This window comes from Actinia tenebrosa, unplaced genomic scaffold (assembly GCF_029948245.1).
Source record: "Actinia tenebrosa isolate PJP-AT-01 unplaced genomic scaffold, QUT_ActTen_1.0 PGA_scaffold11__36_contigs__length_13525064, whole genome shotgun sequence".
NCBI classification, from domain to species: domain Eukaryota; kingdom Metazoa; phylum Cnidaria; class Anthozoa; order Actiniaria; family Actiniidae; genus Actinia; species Actinia tenebrosa.
In genome coordinates, this window is record NW_028292571.1 from 8,639,374 (window position 1) to 8,658,532 (window position 19,159).

Sequence of the window (19,159 nt, forward strand, 5' to 3'; positions counted from 1 at the left end):
TGCCACACTTGTCCAGTGACTCCAGTCAGTTAGTCGAGAGCCCTGAAAAGCGTTAACAACTTTGTACGGACACTTCTTCTACGGTTTGTTGAAGTATGAGTGCCTTTTATCTTTCTTCTTTGAGGGGTTAAATTAGCTAACAGTGTGAGATATTTCATTTTTAGCGTTTTCTTTATGCTTATTGATCATTGTGTGCAATGCTTATTTATATGTAATATCACAATATGAGCGGGAGATCTGTATGAGGATTTAAGAGCTTTTCTAAACCTCTAACAGATCTCACGCGAATATTGAATATTACTTTTAAAATGTCTAGACTAATGCTTCTTTTTTAGAGTAAAAATTTTTGCATTAAATGTAATTTGGCCAAGATATTTCAAAGTCAACCTTATGCAAATTAGGACAAATTATGTATCAGGGTTTACAGATGCCTTCACTGTAATGATTTTGCATTGTTCTAAGGTCATCCATGAATTTTTTAATTGTTATCAGTAACCCTGTTGAGTGTCTTCCAATAAATAGTTTTCAAGTTTATTTATTTCTTTAGTTTGTTTGCTATCATTATTTGCTATTGTTGAGAAATTTTGAAGGCCAATAAAGTTGTATAAATATAATATAAATATAAATATATATATATAGATTGTAGATAGATCGAAGAGTCTACACGCTTACGCGATCATCTGACAGACTACATTAAAGTCTGTTTTTATGTTCGCGTAAGCGTGAAACTCGAGCTAAAGTGGTTAATTAGATCTATCTACAATCTATATATATATAAATAAATCAAAAATTCCATAGGTCGAAAGAGCAACGAAAACTATATATCTCAGCCAAAAGTCCTAGTAACTGAAATAAGTTATAGATACGAAGATACGAAGATACGAAGATACGAGCGATTGATAATGCTCAAAGTTGAAAAATGACAATATACCCTCAGTATGTCTGGGGTTATACGCTATACCTCCTAGAGGTCACTCCACAAAAGTCGAGAAAGAAAGAGAGAGAGAGGTGATGAGAATTTAGTAGCGGGAGAGTCTAAGTAGCAAGCAGTTAATGTAATGTGTTCATAAAAAAGCAATGATTCACACCTAATACAATTATAGAGAGAACAATAGAATACAATAGATTTTCTGAATACATTACATCAACTGAGTGCTAGGTAGGTTCTCCCATTTAGTAGCAGTCGACGGAGAGTCGAGTCAACGAAAAGCTTATTTTAAGAGTTGAAGGGAAGCGAATCAGTCGAACCTAATAGATTGCAATTCAGTCCATAAAATAAAATTAAGGCCCCGTCCACACTATGCCGGATAAATTTGAATCCAAATTTTTATTTATTCGGTTAGGCCTCCCGTCCACACTAGTCCGGGCGAATCCGGAACAATTCTTTACCGAAAACAATTTTTTTTCGAATACGGTCTCCAGAGTGGAACAATTTGAAAATGCTGGCTAGCCTTATTATGCACCAGTCAAAGTAAACCCCCACCCCCCCCCCCCCCTAACCGGGGACAGGGTCGGGGCAACGTGGGGCATGAGATCACATATGACAAGCAACGATGCCCAAGGGGGTGGGGACAAAGTGAAGATTTTACTACTAGTAATATGTTATTATGGTGGGGCACTAGGTAGGGGTTTGGTCGGGATTAGTTCAATAATTTACTAACGCTTTCAAGATTTTTGTGTAGATACTTTTTGACGTTGATTTCTTGACATTAAACTTTTCAAAATTAGTAATTACTTAAAGAAAGAGATCAACTTTGAGTATATTCAGCAATGCTAAACTTAAAACAATATACTATATAAAACGATCATATTACATATCACTAGTATTAATAAAATGTTAAGGATATCGAAATTGTATAGAATTTTTTAAATTATAGAACTTGCACGCATTAAGTATATTTCTGGCGGGTATAAAGCATACATTTTCTGAAAGCTTATAGAGTATAGATTTTAAAATGTATATTTACATGTAATATACGAGAAATATTTGGCCTTATAGGGTGGGGAATTTGGTGTTTAATCTTGCCCCTCTAGGCAGGGGCATGTTCCAACATTTGCTTAGCACATTTTTCAAATGCCCCACCAATCCCCACCCTGTCCCCGGTTGGGAGAAGGGGGGTGGGGGTTTACTTTGACTAATGCATTAGTGTGGACGGAGAACATTTCGTATCCGACATTTTTCGAATACGATGACGTCACGATTGTCATGGGAACATGGTGAGAAGGCTAAAAATCACCGCGGGCTCAATTTCAGCTTCGATGCGCATGCTCAGATGTGCGTGCAATGAAGCGTTTTTGCTGCCTCTGATCGGACTAAGTGTGGACGCGAAACATTTTGTCCGTTTTCATGTGTGGACGGAAAACCTTTTTTATTTTTCGGTTTCGATGTGAAAGTTGCGGATTCAATTTATCCGGCTTAGAAATTTACTTTTCAAATGCGGGTATGCAAATCACTGAAAGATCTGGGTCTGTCCACTAAGATTTCTCAGAGGCATTTCAGAGGAAAGGAATTTTCGTCGTGGTTCTCATCGTGGTATAAAATTCCATCCAGGTGATCTCGCTCACGCACTTCCGGTTACTATTAACCAATCAGAAGCATTTTTGTTGCATCGCAAAAGTTTCAGATGAATTTCAAAATGGAGTCGCATTTCGAGTTAAACTTTTCAAAATACGTGCTGCAATATATCTTCCATTTAAAAATTCTGTTGCATATACCAGAAACGTTCCTACTGCCCCATCAGCAGTTAATATCAATAAAAACAAAGTATAAGTGCAATATTAGTAAGCGAAATCGGCGTTGGCTAAATACTCCAGTTTCGAGTTCTCTTTGCTCAGCCTTAGTCTCGGTTGTGTTTTAGAATATTCAGCCAAAACCCGTGGCATTTTAATCAACTCGTATTGCTCCGTAGTTCGTACATTCCTTACTATACAATGGGCCTTAATTAAAGAAAAGAACACATTTGTACATAATCAAGGCTAAGACTGAGCAAAGGCGAACTCGAAATGGGAGTATTGTCACCAGCCGCCATTTTGATTACCGTAAGATATTATAAAATAGGAGACTAGGTATTAGGAACTGTTTTTGTGCACTCCGAATCGAGATCACCTGGATAGCACTGCGAATTTGTGCTCGCATTAAGTTTCTTATTATTTTTATTTTTAGGCAAAATGGACTCGCATTACATTGATATATCCAGCAAGTACAATTACCTTTACGAGCCCATCCATCAACAATTTAGAGCTCCACTTATCATCAAAAGACTACAACTGACACCAGATGATCTGCTCTTGGACATTGGTGCTGCTACAGGTCAACAAGCTCATCTGATATGGAAGCAAGTAGGACTGAAGAACCCTGTGACATGTGTGGAGCCTTGTCACGCATTCTTTGAACATGCAAGCAAACTGGATGGTATTGTACCTGTCACACAAACAGCAGAACTGTTTTGTGATCATTTAGCTCAAGTCGGAAGTCAGGTTTGTGTTCTCAAATGGTACATTAAAGTGCTTATAAGCCTTTGCACAATATTTTCAGAATTGATTCTTTAGATAGTGGATAGTTGATTGTGAAAATATTTCGTCATTTGAATGTCGGGTCTTTAAGATACGAAGGTTTATATTCCCAATATGTTAATGACTATGACGTAACATAAGGGATCATTTAATATACAACACTGCACTCGTTCTGGAATACAGTATTTTAAAAGCATCACCCTTTTACTCGTGACTCACGTAAAGGTTCATCAAATTTGTTTTCCCAAAATGTCCAGCGTCCAATATCAAAAGTTGGCACCAAATAACTCAAATCCCTTATGTTACGTCATAGTCATTAACATATTGGGAATATAAACCTTCGTATCTTAAAGACCCGACATTCAAATGACGAAATATTTTCACAATCAACTATTCACTATTTGAAGAATCAATTCTGAAAATATTGTGTACAGGCTTATAAGTACTTTAAAGTTATTCACAGCTCTATTTTTTTTTTTTTTTTTTTTTTTTGCTCAGCGGCGATTCAACAAGGTGCTACTCTGTAGTGTAGTACACCACATCGATGACATCGTAAAATGCGTTGGACAGATCCTCGACTACCTCCCGAAGAATGGTGCTTGCTTTATAATAAGTGGGTTACCCTGTAGCGAAAAATCCTTATCATCCCTACCGCTGTCAGTTCTTCAGTTGCAACACCTGAAGGAGAATTCAAACCCATTTGATATCATATTACCTTACGTCAAAAGCCGTGATGACGTCACCACAGAAGTAACCAATGAGGAGCCTACTTTCAGAATTCCCAAAAGTAGGTGGTATTATATGATTCGAAATCGCTATTGGTCGTATTTCCATCGATACACAGATGAAGAGATAGAAGAAAGCATTAAAGAGCTGGATAATGGGAGATTTAATGGAGTCAAAGATGACGAACTGATTACTGTAGCATATGAAGCTATTGGAGTCAAAATGACAAAGAAATAAGTGTTGTACTTAATTCATGGTTAGAAAAGAATATAAGACAGACAGACAGACTGACTGACTGATCTGTACAAAAATTATAATACAAAATAAAAAATATATAAATGTATAAATAAGTTTGTGTTAAATAATATGGGTAAAATTCAATACTCTATAAATTATTGAGCTTCAACTGGGCCTTGCAATCATCAGTGCACGAACCAATGAAATCATTTATTACTTTAATTAGGAAAGAACAGTAGTTTTACTATCAGCCATCGCATGACCCATTTTATCCAATCACATCAACGCAAAGTTGAATTTTGTCCGTGAAGAACTTGGCAGTAAGGCAGCACGGTTACAGTCGAATACGGCAGCCCTTGAAGTGACCTCAACCATAAACATGTACTTTCTTTATCTGACTTTGCTATCTATATTGCCACTCACGTAGAAAATTACTTAGACCGTTAGGTAGACAGTACGTAGACAGTTAGGTGGACAGTTTGGTAAACACTTTTTACGTTTCCTTTTTGTGTTTTTGCTGTCTATCAAACATACAAAGCCCGGGAGGGGGGGGGTACTCCCCTATATTTGCTATACGGGTATGTGCCGCCCTATAGGGTATGGTTTTTCGGCTTTTGGGTCTGGGGTGGGGTATCATTTTTTGACATTTCGTCTGGGATAGGGTATCAGTTTAGTCTGGGATAGGGTTAACGATTTGGTCATTTTTTGTCTGGCGAACAGGCTACGCTTTCTGCCGGCACAAAAACAATAAAAACGTTAGTAAATATTGATTGCAATCGATTGTAAAACCGTATTTTCCGTCTTTTAGTCTGGGATAGGGTGTACAATTCTTATTTTTAGTCTGGAGTAGGGTATGTAAAATTAAAATTTTAGGTCTGGGATAGGGTCAGGGTTTTGAGGTCCTGGCGGCACACCCCTACCCAAGTTGAGGTGATAATACCCCCCCCCCTCCCCCCCGGGATATAAAGTCAAACAATGAAAACTAATTAAATATTATAAAAAAGAGTTTAGGCCTAGGGCAAACGTCGAACTTTCCATGCACCGAACTTAATGGACCTTTATACCACGGCAGCCATGTTTACCCTCATGAGAATAAAAACCTTTGTTTCACCCGCATAAACTCGTTCTCAAACTTTTGTATGCGAAGCTACGCGTGGTAGAATCTATTGTTCCAACCAACATGGCTGCCGCGTGAAAAAGGCGCATGACATCGAAGAATGCCGCCTCATTATCACCTGATATCCATTGTTTTTAATGAGTTCGGTGCATAGAAAGTTCGACGTTTGCCCTAGGCCTTAGTTATTAAACGCGTGAAATAGATATTTGACTAACATTTCATCACATTGTTTTCCACTGTGTGTCTATTTCAATATTACACGTTGACTAGCACTTTTTTTACCATGGGTTAAATGCCTTGAACTCTATAATTGGAAGAAAAGTGAGCAAACCAATAAAAGCAAACCAATTTCCCGTATACACTTATTTCAATAAAGTTAGTCACCTGAAAAGCTATAAAGCTGAGGCCGACAAGGATTATGGGTAGATTCATTTTACACGTTCAACCGCTCGATAACTGTTGATGGACTTGCGAATCTTTTACCGGTTACAGTCTCACCTCTTCTGAGCATTATCGAGCTGCAGTTTGTATTAAAAAAGCTTTGTATATATATGCTTTTTTGATATGAAAAGTTTCCCATGATGCTCAGTGATCTCAGCTTTCTAGGTTTTTGGTGACTAACTTTATTCACCATTTTCCATACATTGGTTCACTGGTTAAACACAATGCGCTCAAGCGGGGCGCAAAAAGGTACTTTCAAAGGATTATTCAAATTTGAACCTTGCAGCCTCGACTGAATGCTTTGTGTTTGACCAGAGACCCGATGTATGGAAATTGGTGAATTGAAATAAGTGTATATCCCTGAATAATTTTTCAAGTGTACTCTCACAGGGAGCCCGGCTTTGGAATCTGTACATGAATAAATAAATCAATAAAGTGTTTTGGGTATCCTGTGTTGAGATTTGAAACAAGACGCCAATGATAAATAAGTCAATAAAGTACTTTGGGTTTCCTGTGTTGAGATTTGGTAACTTGATAGCAGATTAATGTAAGTAACTCGAGAGCAGCTTATAATTCAAATTTAACGTATTAGCGTAACGCACGCCCTAGTCTTACCATTTACTAGGGCGTGCGTTACACTGATACGTTACGTTAATCTGCTATCAAGTTACTGGTAATACGATTACTGGAAATTCAACGTATTCTTCGATTGCACGTTACGTCATCGCGGCCATGATGGTGCCATTTAACAAAAGATTTCTTATTAGCGTCCATTGTTAACGGCACCACAATGGCCCCCATGCTTTTGTCTTTTAACTCTCTTGAGAATGCTTGCAACCCATCAATCAGCGTCTTGTGTCAAATCTCAACACAGGAAACCCAAAGCACTTTATTGATTGATTTATTCATGTACAAATCCCAAAGCCGTGCTCCCTGTGATGTTCTCCGATACCAAGCCGTTTAAATGCTCGTAGCCTTAATGTTTTGACCTAGATGTTTATTTCTCTGATTCAAATCCGTCATGCAGGGGCGTAACCAGGGATCTTGCAGGGGAGGTACACAGGCAATGATTTGCAGAACCAAAAAAAAAAGGGGGGGAGGGGGGGAGGATAATGGGAGTAATTCTTAAACATGCTACAACGTGCAGATGGAAAATGGTCTTCATTTAATTTACATGCAATTTTAAAGCAAAAGAAGATAGATGAGCGGACCTTAATCTTTTATGGGGAGGGGGGGGGGGGGGATGCACGTGCACCCTGTGCTCCCCTCCGGTTACGGCCCTGTTATTCTGGTGGTCTTAATGGTTTTTTGTTTGTTTTTTTAATTTGTTTTGTTATTATATAGGAATAAAACTGCTTGTACTCTGGGGAAGGGGGGGGGGGGGGGGGGACAGCATAATTTTGCTTTATATATTGAAATATTACTATTTTGAGAACACAAAATGGCATAGTATTTTAGGTTCTTTAGTGATTTATTTACTTAGAAATAACAGAATACATTTCTGTATGCATTATAGATTTCAGTCAATGACCTGGCAACGACACATAACATATATTGCGAGACAAGTTGCAGAGTAAAATTGTCCCGAATAATCGCTCCTAAACATTACGAATAACTCTTTCTCTATTTTCTATTCTCCCTTTCTGTCTGCGAGTATCTCCAGTTGTTCAGGCGAACATCCATACAGCCATTTCTCTTCGAGACCTGATTTTTGCCCATTCAGGATTCGCCATCTCGTATCCCACATCCTCTCGGAGAGAAAAGCCGACAGAACATAACGCTCGGTAGTAGCATGGATATCTTGTCGTCCATGGCTGATGCGCCCATTATTCATAAGAACAGCGGTTCCTTCTTTCAGGATAAGTCGTTGCTGGTTCGCTTCCTCATCTAGCTTTTTCTGCAGCAGCCTGTACGCATCATAGTGCTTCTTCATCGTTGTATGGTCTTTGAAGACACTGAAATCTACCCCTGCGTGTTTGTTCGTCATGTTGATACAGTCAAGCTTTTCTCTTTCGTCATAGGCGATCATTGTTTTATATACCACGTTGTCTAGGTGATACTTATAGTGTTCATCAGCATGACAATGGTCAAGGACTGTCCTGAGTCGTCTCCTTCCCAGACGCACCGGTATCGTGCGAAGCAGGTCATAAGCCTCGGGCTCTTCTCGACGGATGTCTCCAATAACCTTCAGGTTATCAACGAAAAGACTGTATGTGTCTTGCGTCGGAGCGCTGTAGCGGTTTCCTACCAAGGCCGTCAATCTGTGCATTGATGCATAATAGGGGGTGTCCACATGCATTGGGTGGACCTTTGGCGCGTAGGTATAACTTTCATAAGAGCTCTCCTCCTTGCTGTCCTTTACGATATGTAATATATTGGTGGGGTGGTAGCGTTGAGCTTCTTGACCAATCGAGTGAAGTAGACCTAAAATACCTGCTTCATTTGGGGGTACTCCCTGGAAAATTGCCAAGCCGTACTTCCTCAAGTCCCCAAACCAGCTGTCGAAATTTTCCATTCTTTCAGAGTAGTTATAAACTGGGAACTTAAAGTTGGCATCCCAAACAGTGAAGTCGCGTTTCTTGCAAAGATCTTTGTTGATATTATGGTCTTGAGCACGAAGCCAAGAAGCATTAAAAGTACCAAGATGGTCTCCCCATTCAACAAGAATATCCTCGCTTCCCTTCTCGTGTTCTGCACGAACCAACGGGGATTCTTTACAGATAAACTCAACGTAGTCATTTCTTTTATACAGCAAAGAACCGGCATCGAAAACTTCGGGATCGCGCGCTGCACTTCGAAGCCAGATATTTGGGAAGTTGCTCTGCTTACCGTCTTGCCAGGCTATTGATAACAGGTCCTTGCAGTGAGAAACAGCTGCGACACGGAAAGGAGCTCGTAAAGCTCGCAAAGGAGCTTGTAACATTGCTGCCATTATTTTAGCGTTAAGACTCCTGTGTTGCGTTCAGTACCTCAGAGCGGCAATAATCAAGTCTTTCAGTCGTCGCTTTATACTCTCATGCAACAGCACAAGATCAAGGTCCAACATAGCTTGTACGTGCAACAAGTGAGATGCATGTGGCTATATACGTTATGACTTGCCTTCAAGACCAGCGCGAGCTTGTGACTCGTATTTAAGACATTGTGTTGTTGGACCCTTATTTTTCTTTAAAAAAAAAAACCCTTTTGGCTCTTCCTCGGAGATGTCAAAATTTGTTCTTGCCCGAGTCCTAAGCAGGTAAGAACCTTGACATAACATGACAGAAAATTTTCTGCACGAAAATTTCGGTCATAGAAGTCTTCGAGGAAGAGCCAAAAGAGTATTTAAAAAATGAACCCCCACTCATAGGGAAGTTTTTTGTGGAGTTCGAGGTTTAAAAGACGATTTGTTTTTGAAAGTGTGTTGTTTTTTCCCAAAATATACACCTATTTCAATAAACGTTGTCATCGCCAAAAGCGATAGGCAATAGGCGTTAGGCACAAAGCAATAGGATATATGTCATTCTAAGATCCAAGAATAGCTGGAATGACTTGTGTTTCTTATTATTATTCTCGTCAAGAGTATAATAATCTTTATTCTTCAAAAGATAAAACCTATATCTTAAGTTACAAGAAATTAAAGAGTATGGACCTTAGTGTTGAGACTGATTCAATGTTCTTTGTATTCAACGATACCATTTCCATGTCGGAATGACCTATCGTTTATCGCCTTTGGCGATGACAGCGTTTTTTGAATTAGGTGTGTACATAAGAGCGACATCAGTTACCATATGAAAACAAAGACGCACGCGGAAATAAATTTTTTCTAGTGTATGTTTTATCGATTTTTTAAATCGTTCTTGTTACGGAGGTCATTATCTTGACCTCGAATTAAAAAAAATTGGTTTTTACGATTTTATTTTCACCATTTACTTTAATCTAATATCCCTGTGTTTTAACTGTTACAAAGCAGTTATTAATATTATTATTATCATTATCATTATTATTATCTTCGTTTATTTAAACTTTCAGTATACATACATACATACATAGTTTATTCAAATCGCAAATAAATTATTGACAAATAGTAAAATACAAGTAAGAGCAGAGGCTAGCAAAAAGCGATACAAATAAGACAACAAAGCACAATAATAGGCGACTTGAAAGGAAGTTATGAGGTTATCCCTATGTGAAAACTCCCAAGAAAAACAACAAAACATGACAAAAATGCATTATAAAGAAAGACCCTAAGCAGCGTAATTAGCGAAAAATGCTCTATAAATGAAATATAAGTATATGAATATGTACTAAATAAAGGAGAGACAAGCTCTCCGCCACCCTGAGCCCCACCCCCGCACGCGCACCCACCAGACAGATATGCGGCAGTATGCGTAATACTTTACGAGAATAAAGCGGAACTTTTATAGTTCTAGGCTATATCCTCGTATCCTTTATAATCGGGATATAGGCTCTTTAGGCATGATCTTAATTCGGTATATTTCTGTTGTTTTTATAGTGTTCGTTCTTCAATAATGCCTATATTACAAACAGTTCCTTCGATGATCAACCAGGTCTTCTTCTCTTTGTCCTTTACCACTATGTCCTGCTTGTTAGCTCCGTTCTTTGGAGAACCTGGCAACCTTCAGATGTATTGGAATGTCCCAGAGTATCTTTGCTTTTTTGTTCTTTACGACAGGTTCTGGTATTGGTTGTTTGTGCCATGGTGTCTGCAGATCTTCATCTTTAGTGAACCTATAGGACGACTATATGATTTGATGGTAAATAGGGCGTAGCATCCGATCGTGTCTTGCCTTGTATAGGGATTGTGCGATAGCAGAACATCCGCATAGCAAGTGTGGTATTGTTTCTTCTTGGACGTGGCATAACCTGCATCTTAGATCTCCTCCTCCTTCCTTTAACTTCTTTCTACGATATACCTTAGTTGTCAGTAACTGTTGCAGGATACTAGTGTGTATACTGTAAACGACGTCAGGAATGTTCTTCCATATCTTAGGGATGTTATAACTTTCTTTCTCTAAATCTTTGTCTTGCCATTGTCTAACTAGATGCTGGCCTACCAAATACGCACATTTGTTTGGTCCATTTTATTCTTACTCAATGTTGTTCATCATTCGATATTTCATCTCGGTGCTGAGTTTCTGTTTGGTTTCGAATGTGCAGCGTGTTATTATCATTATTATTATTATTATTATTATTATTATTATTATTATTATTATTATTATATGTTTATTTCAACTTCAGACATTTTTGCTACATGAATACAGAATATTGCGGGCATGAATAGTCTAAGCAAATATCTGCATGACTGGTTTTACAATGTATACAAATTTAACAATGTACAGACGTTTCACAATCTCACAGTTCTGTGAAATAACCCATTATTATTATTATCATCATCATCATCATCATCATCATCATTATTATTATTATTACTACTATTGATCTGAAGTGACCTCCACTGTACGTCCATGATGTCTGATATTGATATGAAACCACTTCATCCTAAAAATAAACTCCTTCTTTATGGTCGTTATGCTTTATTTAAAATATCCTGGCATTTAACTGTTGCTGACCTCGGAAAAACATGGATAACTGAAAATCTTGACCCCTAAAGGTTCTGACACACGTTGCAACATTGCATGCAACATTGCACGCAGCAGGAATGTTGCAGCGTGTGTCTATCCCAAACTTGTTGAAAGCAGCGTTAGCATGCAACAAATCTGAAGTTGAATCGCGCTTTACTCTTGCAACATTGCGCGCAACAAATTTCATCATGTGAACATGGCTGCAACATTACCTGCAACATTTTGAAATTTCCAGCCAATCACCTTGCACCAAATTTATAACTGCTGACCAAATATCTTAACAAATCAGGCCGACACAAGCGGTGTTGCGATGTTGCAATGTTGCGTTCAATGTTGCACCGTGTGTCAGCACCTTAGTAAATCAATATCTTCGTAGATGGCTAGAAATCCCCATATCTGGAACCCTAAGTAACACTTATCTACCACGAAATAAATTTGGTCTAAATATCATCCCCCCTTCAGCCAAGTTCATTCAATGCCAAACCGTTACAAGAAAAGTCCTAAAATCATCTAAAAGCAGCGACATAAAATATCTTTGGAAGTCGTCCAGTAACAGCTTAATGATTCAATATGATGTTTTTCAATCAACTAAAGAAGTACTCAAGAACTTTAGATCTACACAAGAGGAAAAACTAACACATCATCTGCTATCACAAGGATTATTTTTCACAAACATCATGAAGTACTCGAGCTCCCTGCCATCATTTCATTCAATCTAGTCTACCGCTCACGCTAATCTACCTAAGAACATTTTTAACTTTACCATTGTACCTTTACCAAGTTTTAAGGTGGCTGGAACCCCTCACCACGCTTGACCGCTACCTTCCACGTTTGGAACGCTGCTGCACAAACGTGTTTTATCTGATTGCAAATCTGTTTTGCACATAAGTCACATAAAGATTGAATTAATGTTTGATGCAGTTTTTAATGAGATCGGACGTCATAACACGTGATTATGATGAAATATTTAAGCGAAAGGATGTTAGAATCGCTCACTGATAACTTCTAGCTGTGTTTTGTTTTGTTTGAACTTATCTTTTATCTTCGCAAAAATTGCTTTACGTAATTCAAGTATTTATTTCAACAAATTTAAACATCTTAAGACACAGAAACATTTTGAACTCAAGGCATAACTATTTTGATGTGTTCAGCATAACAGAATATTAACCTATATATCTTGCTTAATGTTTTGTAGGAAAATATCATATACTGTGTTCAAATTTATAAAGAAAACTGTAACTGGACTTTTTGAACACAACATTTTTTCAACAGAACTATCTTGCAACATAAAGAAGGATGACTTCTCATAAACAAAAAAGAACGTGACTTCATATTGTTTCAGCAATCTTACATACAAAAAAATGATCAAAAGCTTTCTACTGTAATCAAAAACCCTTACTATAACAAATTTGCCACAGATGTTACCAAAATATAAAGGAATTTAATATACATCACATACATGATTTACTGCGATTCCCAGTCACACGCGACTAAGTGAGACCTAAATCACAACGAAAAATTGAGTTTTGGTGGACGTCAATCAAAAGGGTTTCTATCTTTTCTATTGGTTTCTACACTAGGACTGATGTAAATACTCACGTGAACGTGAAGTAAGAAGCCTAAGATGAAGTACCAAACTAAACGTCCGAATATTCAAGCAAATACTCACAATCTAATCAATGCCTTTCTTGCGAAGTACAAGTGAGTTAACCTTTTTAAATGATGATTTAAAGTCTCTCCACGTTTCTTTTTGGTGTGGCTGGGACATTTTCCTAGCATACCAGCGTTATTTTGCCCATTTTTAGGAGAATATATACTTTTTAAACCACTTCATCTTGTTGACTCAGCAATCATGTACACGTCAGAGACCCGATGCGCATGCTCAGTTTATATAATCGAAGTACGCATGCGTATTTGATTTCCCAGGCGTTCCTAACTGGCGCTAACTGCGCATGACTGCATTTCGTAGACGATGGAAAAAAAGAACTCGGACCTTCCTTCGGAAGAAGCCCGAGTAATAAGTTAATCCAAATCCCCTAAATGACCAGCGACACTAGAGAAAAACGTTTGCGCATGCGTGCACTTCAGCACGTTCTCTAAGAATTTTGAAGAGTTTGAGTGAGAAAATAAATGTTTGTTTTCTCCAAGTATACAAAAAAGTTCGAGAGTATACTTTTGTCAGGCCAAGATACTGTATTAACAAACACAATATGAAAGAATTAGCCTTACGTTCCAAGCATGGACGCTAAGTTTTGGCATTTTGTGAAGTCCAATTTAACAGGCATGTTTGAAAGTCAAATTTACATATGCTTTGACTTATTTGAATACGGGTTCAGAGCATGCGCAGACGCTTTTCACTCGTGTCCAATCGAGCTAGTAACAGCGAGCTAGTAACTTGACTCAAAAGATGAATTCCGCTCAGGTTGTCGAAACGTCAGTCACATCAAACAGTCCTTCTCAGGATTACATCCACTCGGATTATCATAATACTTCGACAAACAGTAACAGCGAGGTCAGACTAGCGCTAGAACCGTGCTGCTTGCCTAATTAAAATTTGTTCCCTTAACACATTTCTAGCTCGTTCTCTAGTTAGCTGATCTGATAGAGTGACGTAGAAAAGTGACGTCATTGCAAAACTGATGTGTCAAGTGTGAAATTGAGAAGCGAAAAATAAAGGCATGTCCACCATTGTGATAAAAATCTAAAACTCATTATTTATTGTGTCACTGTTTGTATTGGAATAAATTTAAGCTAGAAAGTTGTGCGATCAGCATAGTTTGGGTTTCCTGTGTCAAGTGATCCCATGAGTCTTGGCGCGTAGAAGAAGACCTCATGGCCGCCACATAAAATTTTTTCGTATTAATTTTCATCGTTTTTTCGTCAGAAGACGCCAGGATGTAAGTAAATTTATGTTGTAATTTCAAGAAACATTTCTCAATCATGATTTGAAGTAATTTTTTCTAGGTTTTACCACACATTGTAAGATTATTTTAATAAGGATTTGTGCGTTGGACGACTGGCGTCAGAAAGGCTCTAAACGAGTACCTCTTTCATTTGATACGTGGACTGGAAATCATTAATATTTCAAAAGGAAAAGTGACACTTCAGTTTTGAAAATTTTCTTGATTCGGATTGGCTAAACGAACGTTGTAACATTTCAATCCCGGTCTTTTCCTCAAAACATCAAAATGTTCATTTGTGAAAGGATTTTTTGAATAAAAATATACACCACACAAATAACTTTAAAATTATAGTAACAACCGTAGAAATAATTTGAGCTTTGCACGAATCTGTGAAGAACTAAATAAACTTTTAATCCGAGCCATTATTCAAATTTGCGTTCGTTTGATTAATGCAAGCTTCAAAGCAGGATAGGAATCAAACTTCAGGGGCGGATCCAGGAATTTGTTCAGGGAGGGGTGCACTGCACAAAGTTAACCCAGCGAGGGGTGCACCCCTTATATTCAAAGTGAAAAAACATTATTTTGCATTGGTTATCTTCGAAGTAGGGGAACAGAGTTGAACAAGGGAAGGGTGCGCACCCCCTGCACCCCTCCCTTGGATCAGCCACTGAACTTCCAAGAATAAAGAATCCTTTAACTTTGATTATAGCAACGCATGAGCTGGTTTGACTGTAATAAAGTAATTGAACACAACAGAATCAGAATCAAATATTTGAGTAGTCTCTGATATATTAGCTTTTCTATCTAACCAAATCAATACAGTTTACACACATGAGCCATATTTACAACACGGTCAGTTACATTACAAGAAGTATTGAAACCTTAGCAATCGTCCTAAAAAGTACATTACAGGTTGTTTACGATGACGTTACCAACCACTTTTCTATACACAGGTTCACTAGTCAAACAGTAAACACTCAATCGAGGTTGGAAGATATTGAAAATTTTACCTATTAACCTCGATTTGATGCCTGTTTGATTATTGGACGAATGTATATTTTGGTCAATATGTTCTTCCTTTTAGAATTTATGTTAAACATACTAAAATAGATCTACTAACATAGACACTAGAGCTGACATGTTTAAAACTGACGTCATTACTAGTCATGACGTCAACAATAGATGTTTTTTGTTTTCTTTACATGACCGCCATGTTGTGCTTGCTTTAAGAGAGGTTTTCATCGCCGTCCGAGTGGCAATGTTACACCAACGCGATAGCTAGCAAACGTGCTTAATATGTGACTTCACCGCCAGATCACAGTTGTATTTACGCAATCCAACATGGCCGCCCTGGATTTCGAAATTGTTGAATGGTTTCCGAATTATCAAAATAATCTACACTATTATAACAATAAGAAAACAGTACAGTTAAAGTAGAATTGTTATATATATTATATATATATATATATCTTATCTTCGGCATATCTATTTCAAGTTCAGGTTAAGTGCATACTGAAGACTTGAGAGAGTATATTTATTGACTGGTCACGTGATAAACGCTGTCATATTGCAAAATTAACCTGGCCAATGACAGCAGATGTTTTCAAGGTTTAAAGACCTTTTAGACTTGATGCCGATGAATACAATTATGTACCATGCTTGGGTCACGTGATGTAAAAATATGACGACAAAGTCACGTGACCGTCAACAAATCTCATCGATATTATGTACAATAAGTTGCTCTATTGTATCGGTTGGGAAGCACACTTAACGATTCTTCACGCTATTTTATATTAATGTAGTTTCTAAGGATCATGTAGAAAAAGGCCGGCCAATGGGCTTGGCTTGGGGATATTGACCATTAAAAAAATATCTAAAAATAGAGATCGTTAGGGAGATGGTGGCGATCGAGTGATTTCTCGTGACCAGGCCTTGAGTCTTCAAAAATTCATATGGTTTATCAATGCACCAAATCCACTTAGGCGTAATGTTTGCCCATTTCAGACCACGTGTTATTCTTGAGAATGATATTCTTAGCTTTACTTGTACTCATATTCATGTCTTCTCACGTGCAACCGTTAAACAAAGAAATGATACTCTAGGAAATGACACGTGGTCTGAAATGGGAAAACAGTGGATTGGGTCTATGCTATTGAAACACGCTAACGTATCACGTGACCATTTGTCGCCATATTAGATGGCACAAGGCCGGACATATTGATGTCAAATAACATTCGATTTATTGGTAAATACATGAGTAGTTACATTAGAGTGATTTTACTTCGCCCGTGAAAGAATAGTTAACGTAATCCACAGTAGTAGACACGAATTCAATTGTTTTCTTTTGTATTTGGACTGTCAGTCACTATAAGTGATAAAGCTTTGTTTCACGGGTTACGTAAAATCATTGTAACTCTACTGAACCATTACCACTTGAGTATTCGTGGGTTTAACAAATAGACCCCTTGCATGTGACTTCAAAACAGCTCCACTTGGAGGAAAAAATCTCATTAGAATTGGAAACCTATTGTTTTGCTCTCAAAAGTGAGCTGCATTCCGAGGTCTATTCATTAAGGCGGCTAGTGGTCACATGATTGGCTAGAAACTATTGCCTTAGTCAGCCATCTTGGCGAAAAGTGACGTATGAACAGCCTATACGGACTATGATACCCCCACCAACAGAGTGAAGGGGATGAGGTTTGGCATATGCTTTACTCTTGGTCGTGGACGTTTTAGGACACAAGGGAAGCTTCGGTGTACATTTCCTGATCGACCTAGAGCGTAATTCCCGCTTACAGATCTTTGATAGATTGAGTCTGAATTTGAGTTGTCGGGAAAAAATTTGCGAAGTGGACTTTTCTCACTTTTAAGTGATAATAAAAATTCATCATTTTTGGCCAAATTAAAGTCCCTTTTCGAATGCTACCAATGTACGAAGGAACAGGTGTTTACTAAAAGGTCTTACACTATTTACAGTTCGCGTGACTGTCACGCCTTCCTTTGTAACGCTCAATGGTATTTCACCACAGATCACGATCAATATTTCTAACACTTTCCGGCTCTTTCTACGACAGCCGTTAGAAAATGAACTCAAATAAAATAGATCGTATTTTTGCTGAAGTCAAAAAAAAAAAAAAAAAAAAAAAAAAAAAAAAAATCTGGTAAAAAATAAAGTTAAAATAAAATAAAGTCTTTCATATCCAAATCGAAAAAAAAAAAAAAAAAATTCTAAGATTGTAGTATTTAATTTTTAGTTTGCTTTCTACTTTTGGCTTTTAAATGATTTTAAACAAGAGTCATCGCGACAACGTATTGTCAACAAGATGTCATAATTCATCTTCGAATGTAAGAAATATCAGTCGAGGTTACGTTAAGTAAATGAGTTTGAAAATTTAGTCAGAGTTCGAGTTATGACTTTTCACAATGGATTAACATCGCTAAACAAACATTTTTGGAACATCTTATATGTAGGAGATCACTCGACCTAATAAAAATATTATCTTGAAGGCCGTCGTCCTAGTAGGTCACCATGTTTGTAGTCATGTATCCTTCCTATACGACTGCAATGTTAGAGAACTATCATAGTGCAAGTGCGACTAATAGTCCCCCTTCACGTTCTCTGCGCCGTCTTGAAAGGCAACCATGCATTTGCATCGAAGCGAGAAAAACGGTGAGCTTGCAAAGATTGAGACATGTGAATAATTGTCCAAGGTGATAAAAAAAGGTCCCTATCATTGCATGCTCACCGTTCGTCTCGCTTCGATGCAAAGGCACGGTTACCTTTCAAGATGGCGCAGGGAACTGTGAAGGGGACTATTGATGAAAAACGTTGATGAACCATCGATGATATCCTATCTAAAATGGCAAACCTATCTCTGAGGGACCTGTTACATGAATGACTTGATTTCTGGGGATGACCAGTATTTGTGTGACGTGAAAGTAACCTCGAAGGGCATGACGGGAAGCGGGAATTTCCCTATGGAGCACGATGACGTCAGCTCCATCTGCCCAAAAGAAATTATGGGATAACCCTTTCGGCAGATTCTATCAATTTGAGTTTAGGTTAAGATCTAAACCTTTTTTCATCACACAATCTTCTAGAGCACAAGGTATTACAAATTCCTTTTATCCTTAACGCACTACACTTAGAGAAGTTTACTAAGAGAAATGGATGACGTCACAAATGGTGACGTCACCTCGACAGATGCCTATATCTAACATTCACATAGATATATTAGATACATTAGATCCCTTACATCTGATAGTTAACTTACGTTTAATTTGAATTATCATCCAATATTGAGCTTAATAGAAATATGATAGTTTATGGAGTAGAACTTTCCTGGTGTAGAAAGGCTGTGCCTTGGACCTTTTTGCAATGTTTTGTTAGATTCCATCGTGAGGCACAGTTTTATAGTATAAGTCCAGATATAAACCATCTTCTTCGTATAGGGATCTTTTTTTTTCTGTGGGAAAATAAAAGAACGAATAAATGGGTTAAAAGGAATGATGGAGGGATGGATGGAACTTTGACTGCAGATTCCATCAGTTAGACATACGTATACACTCAACTGAAGAATCGTTGTCGGGTTCAGAAACATAGAACATGAGACCGAAATGACACATGGGAAGTACGTTAA

At 37.8% G+C, this 19,159-nt stretch overlaps 2 protein-coding genes across 7 annotated transcripts in view; one reads left to right on the forward strand and one right to left on the reverse strand.

Annotated features, from left to right (window-relative positions):
* The first annotated feature begins 20 nt into the window (after positions 1 to 20).
* On the forward strand, positions 21 to 4,583 carry LOC116301525 (uncharacterized). Its single transcript, XM_031710598.2, has 3 exons — positions 21 to 93; positions 3,164 to 3,477; positions 4,012 to 4,583. Exons 2-3 carry the CDS (start codon positions 3,169 to 3,171, stop codon positions 4,474 to 4,476), a joined length of 774 nt encoding a protein of 257 aa, XP_031566458.1. The 5' UTR covers positions 21 to 93; positions 3,164 to 3,168; the 3' UTR covers positions 4,477 to 4,583.
* A 10,707-nt stretch (positions 4,584 to 15,290) lies between these two features.
* The window catches only part of LOC116301520 (transcription factor 12), a 43,129-nt gene continuing 39,260 nt past the window's right edge, over positions 15,291 to 19,159 (reverse strand). For all 6 annotated transcript variants that reach the window (XM_089027159.1, XM_089027158.1, XM_089027156.1 and 3 more), the window contains one exon: positions 15,291 to 18,985. The gene's annotated coding sequence lies outside the window, so the exon portion shown is untranslated. The remainder of the gene's footprint in view (positions 18,986 to 19,159) is intronic.

Coding starts and splice junctions, on each gene's coding strand:
- LOC116301525 (XM_031710598.2), top strand. CDS start 3,169: ATGGACTCGCATTACATTGATATATCCAGCAAGTACAATTACCTTTAC. Junction 3,478..4,011: donor TAGCTCAAGTCGGAAGTCAG/GTTTGTGTTCTC, acceptor TTTTTTGCTCAG/CGGCGATTCAACAAGGTGCT.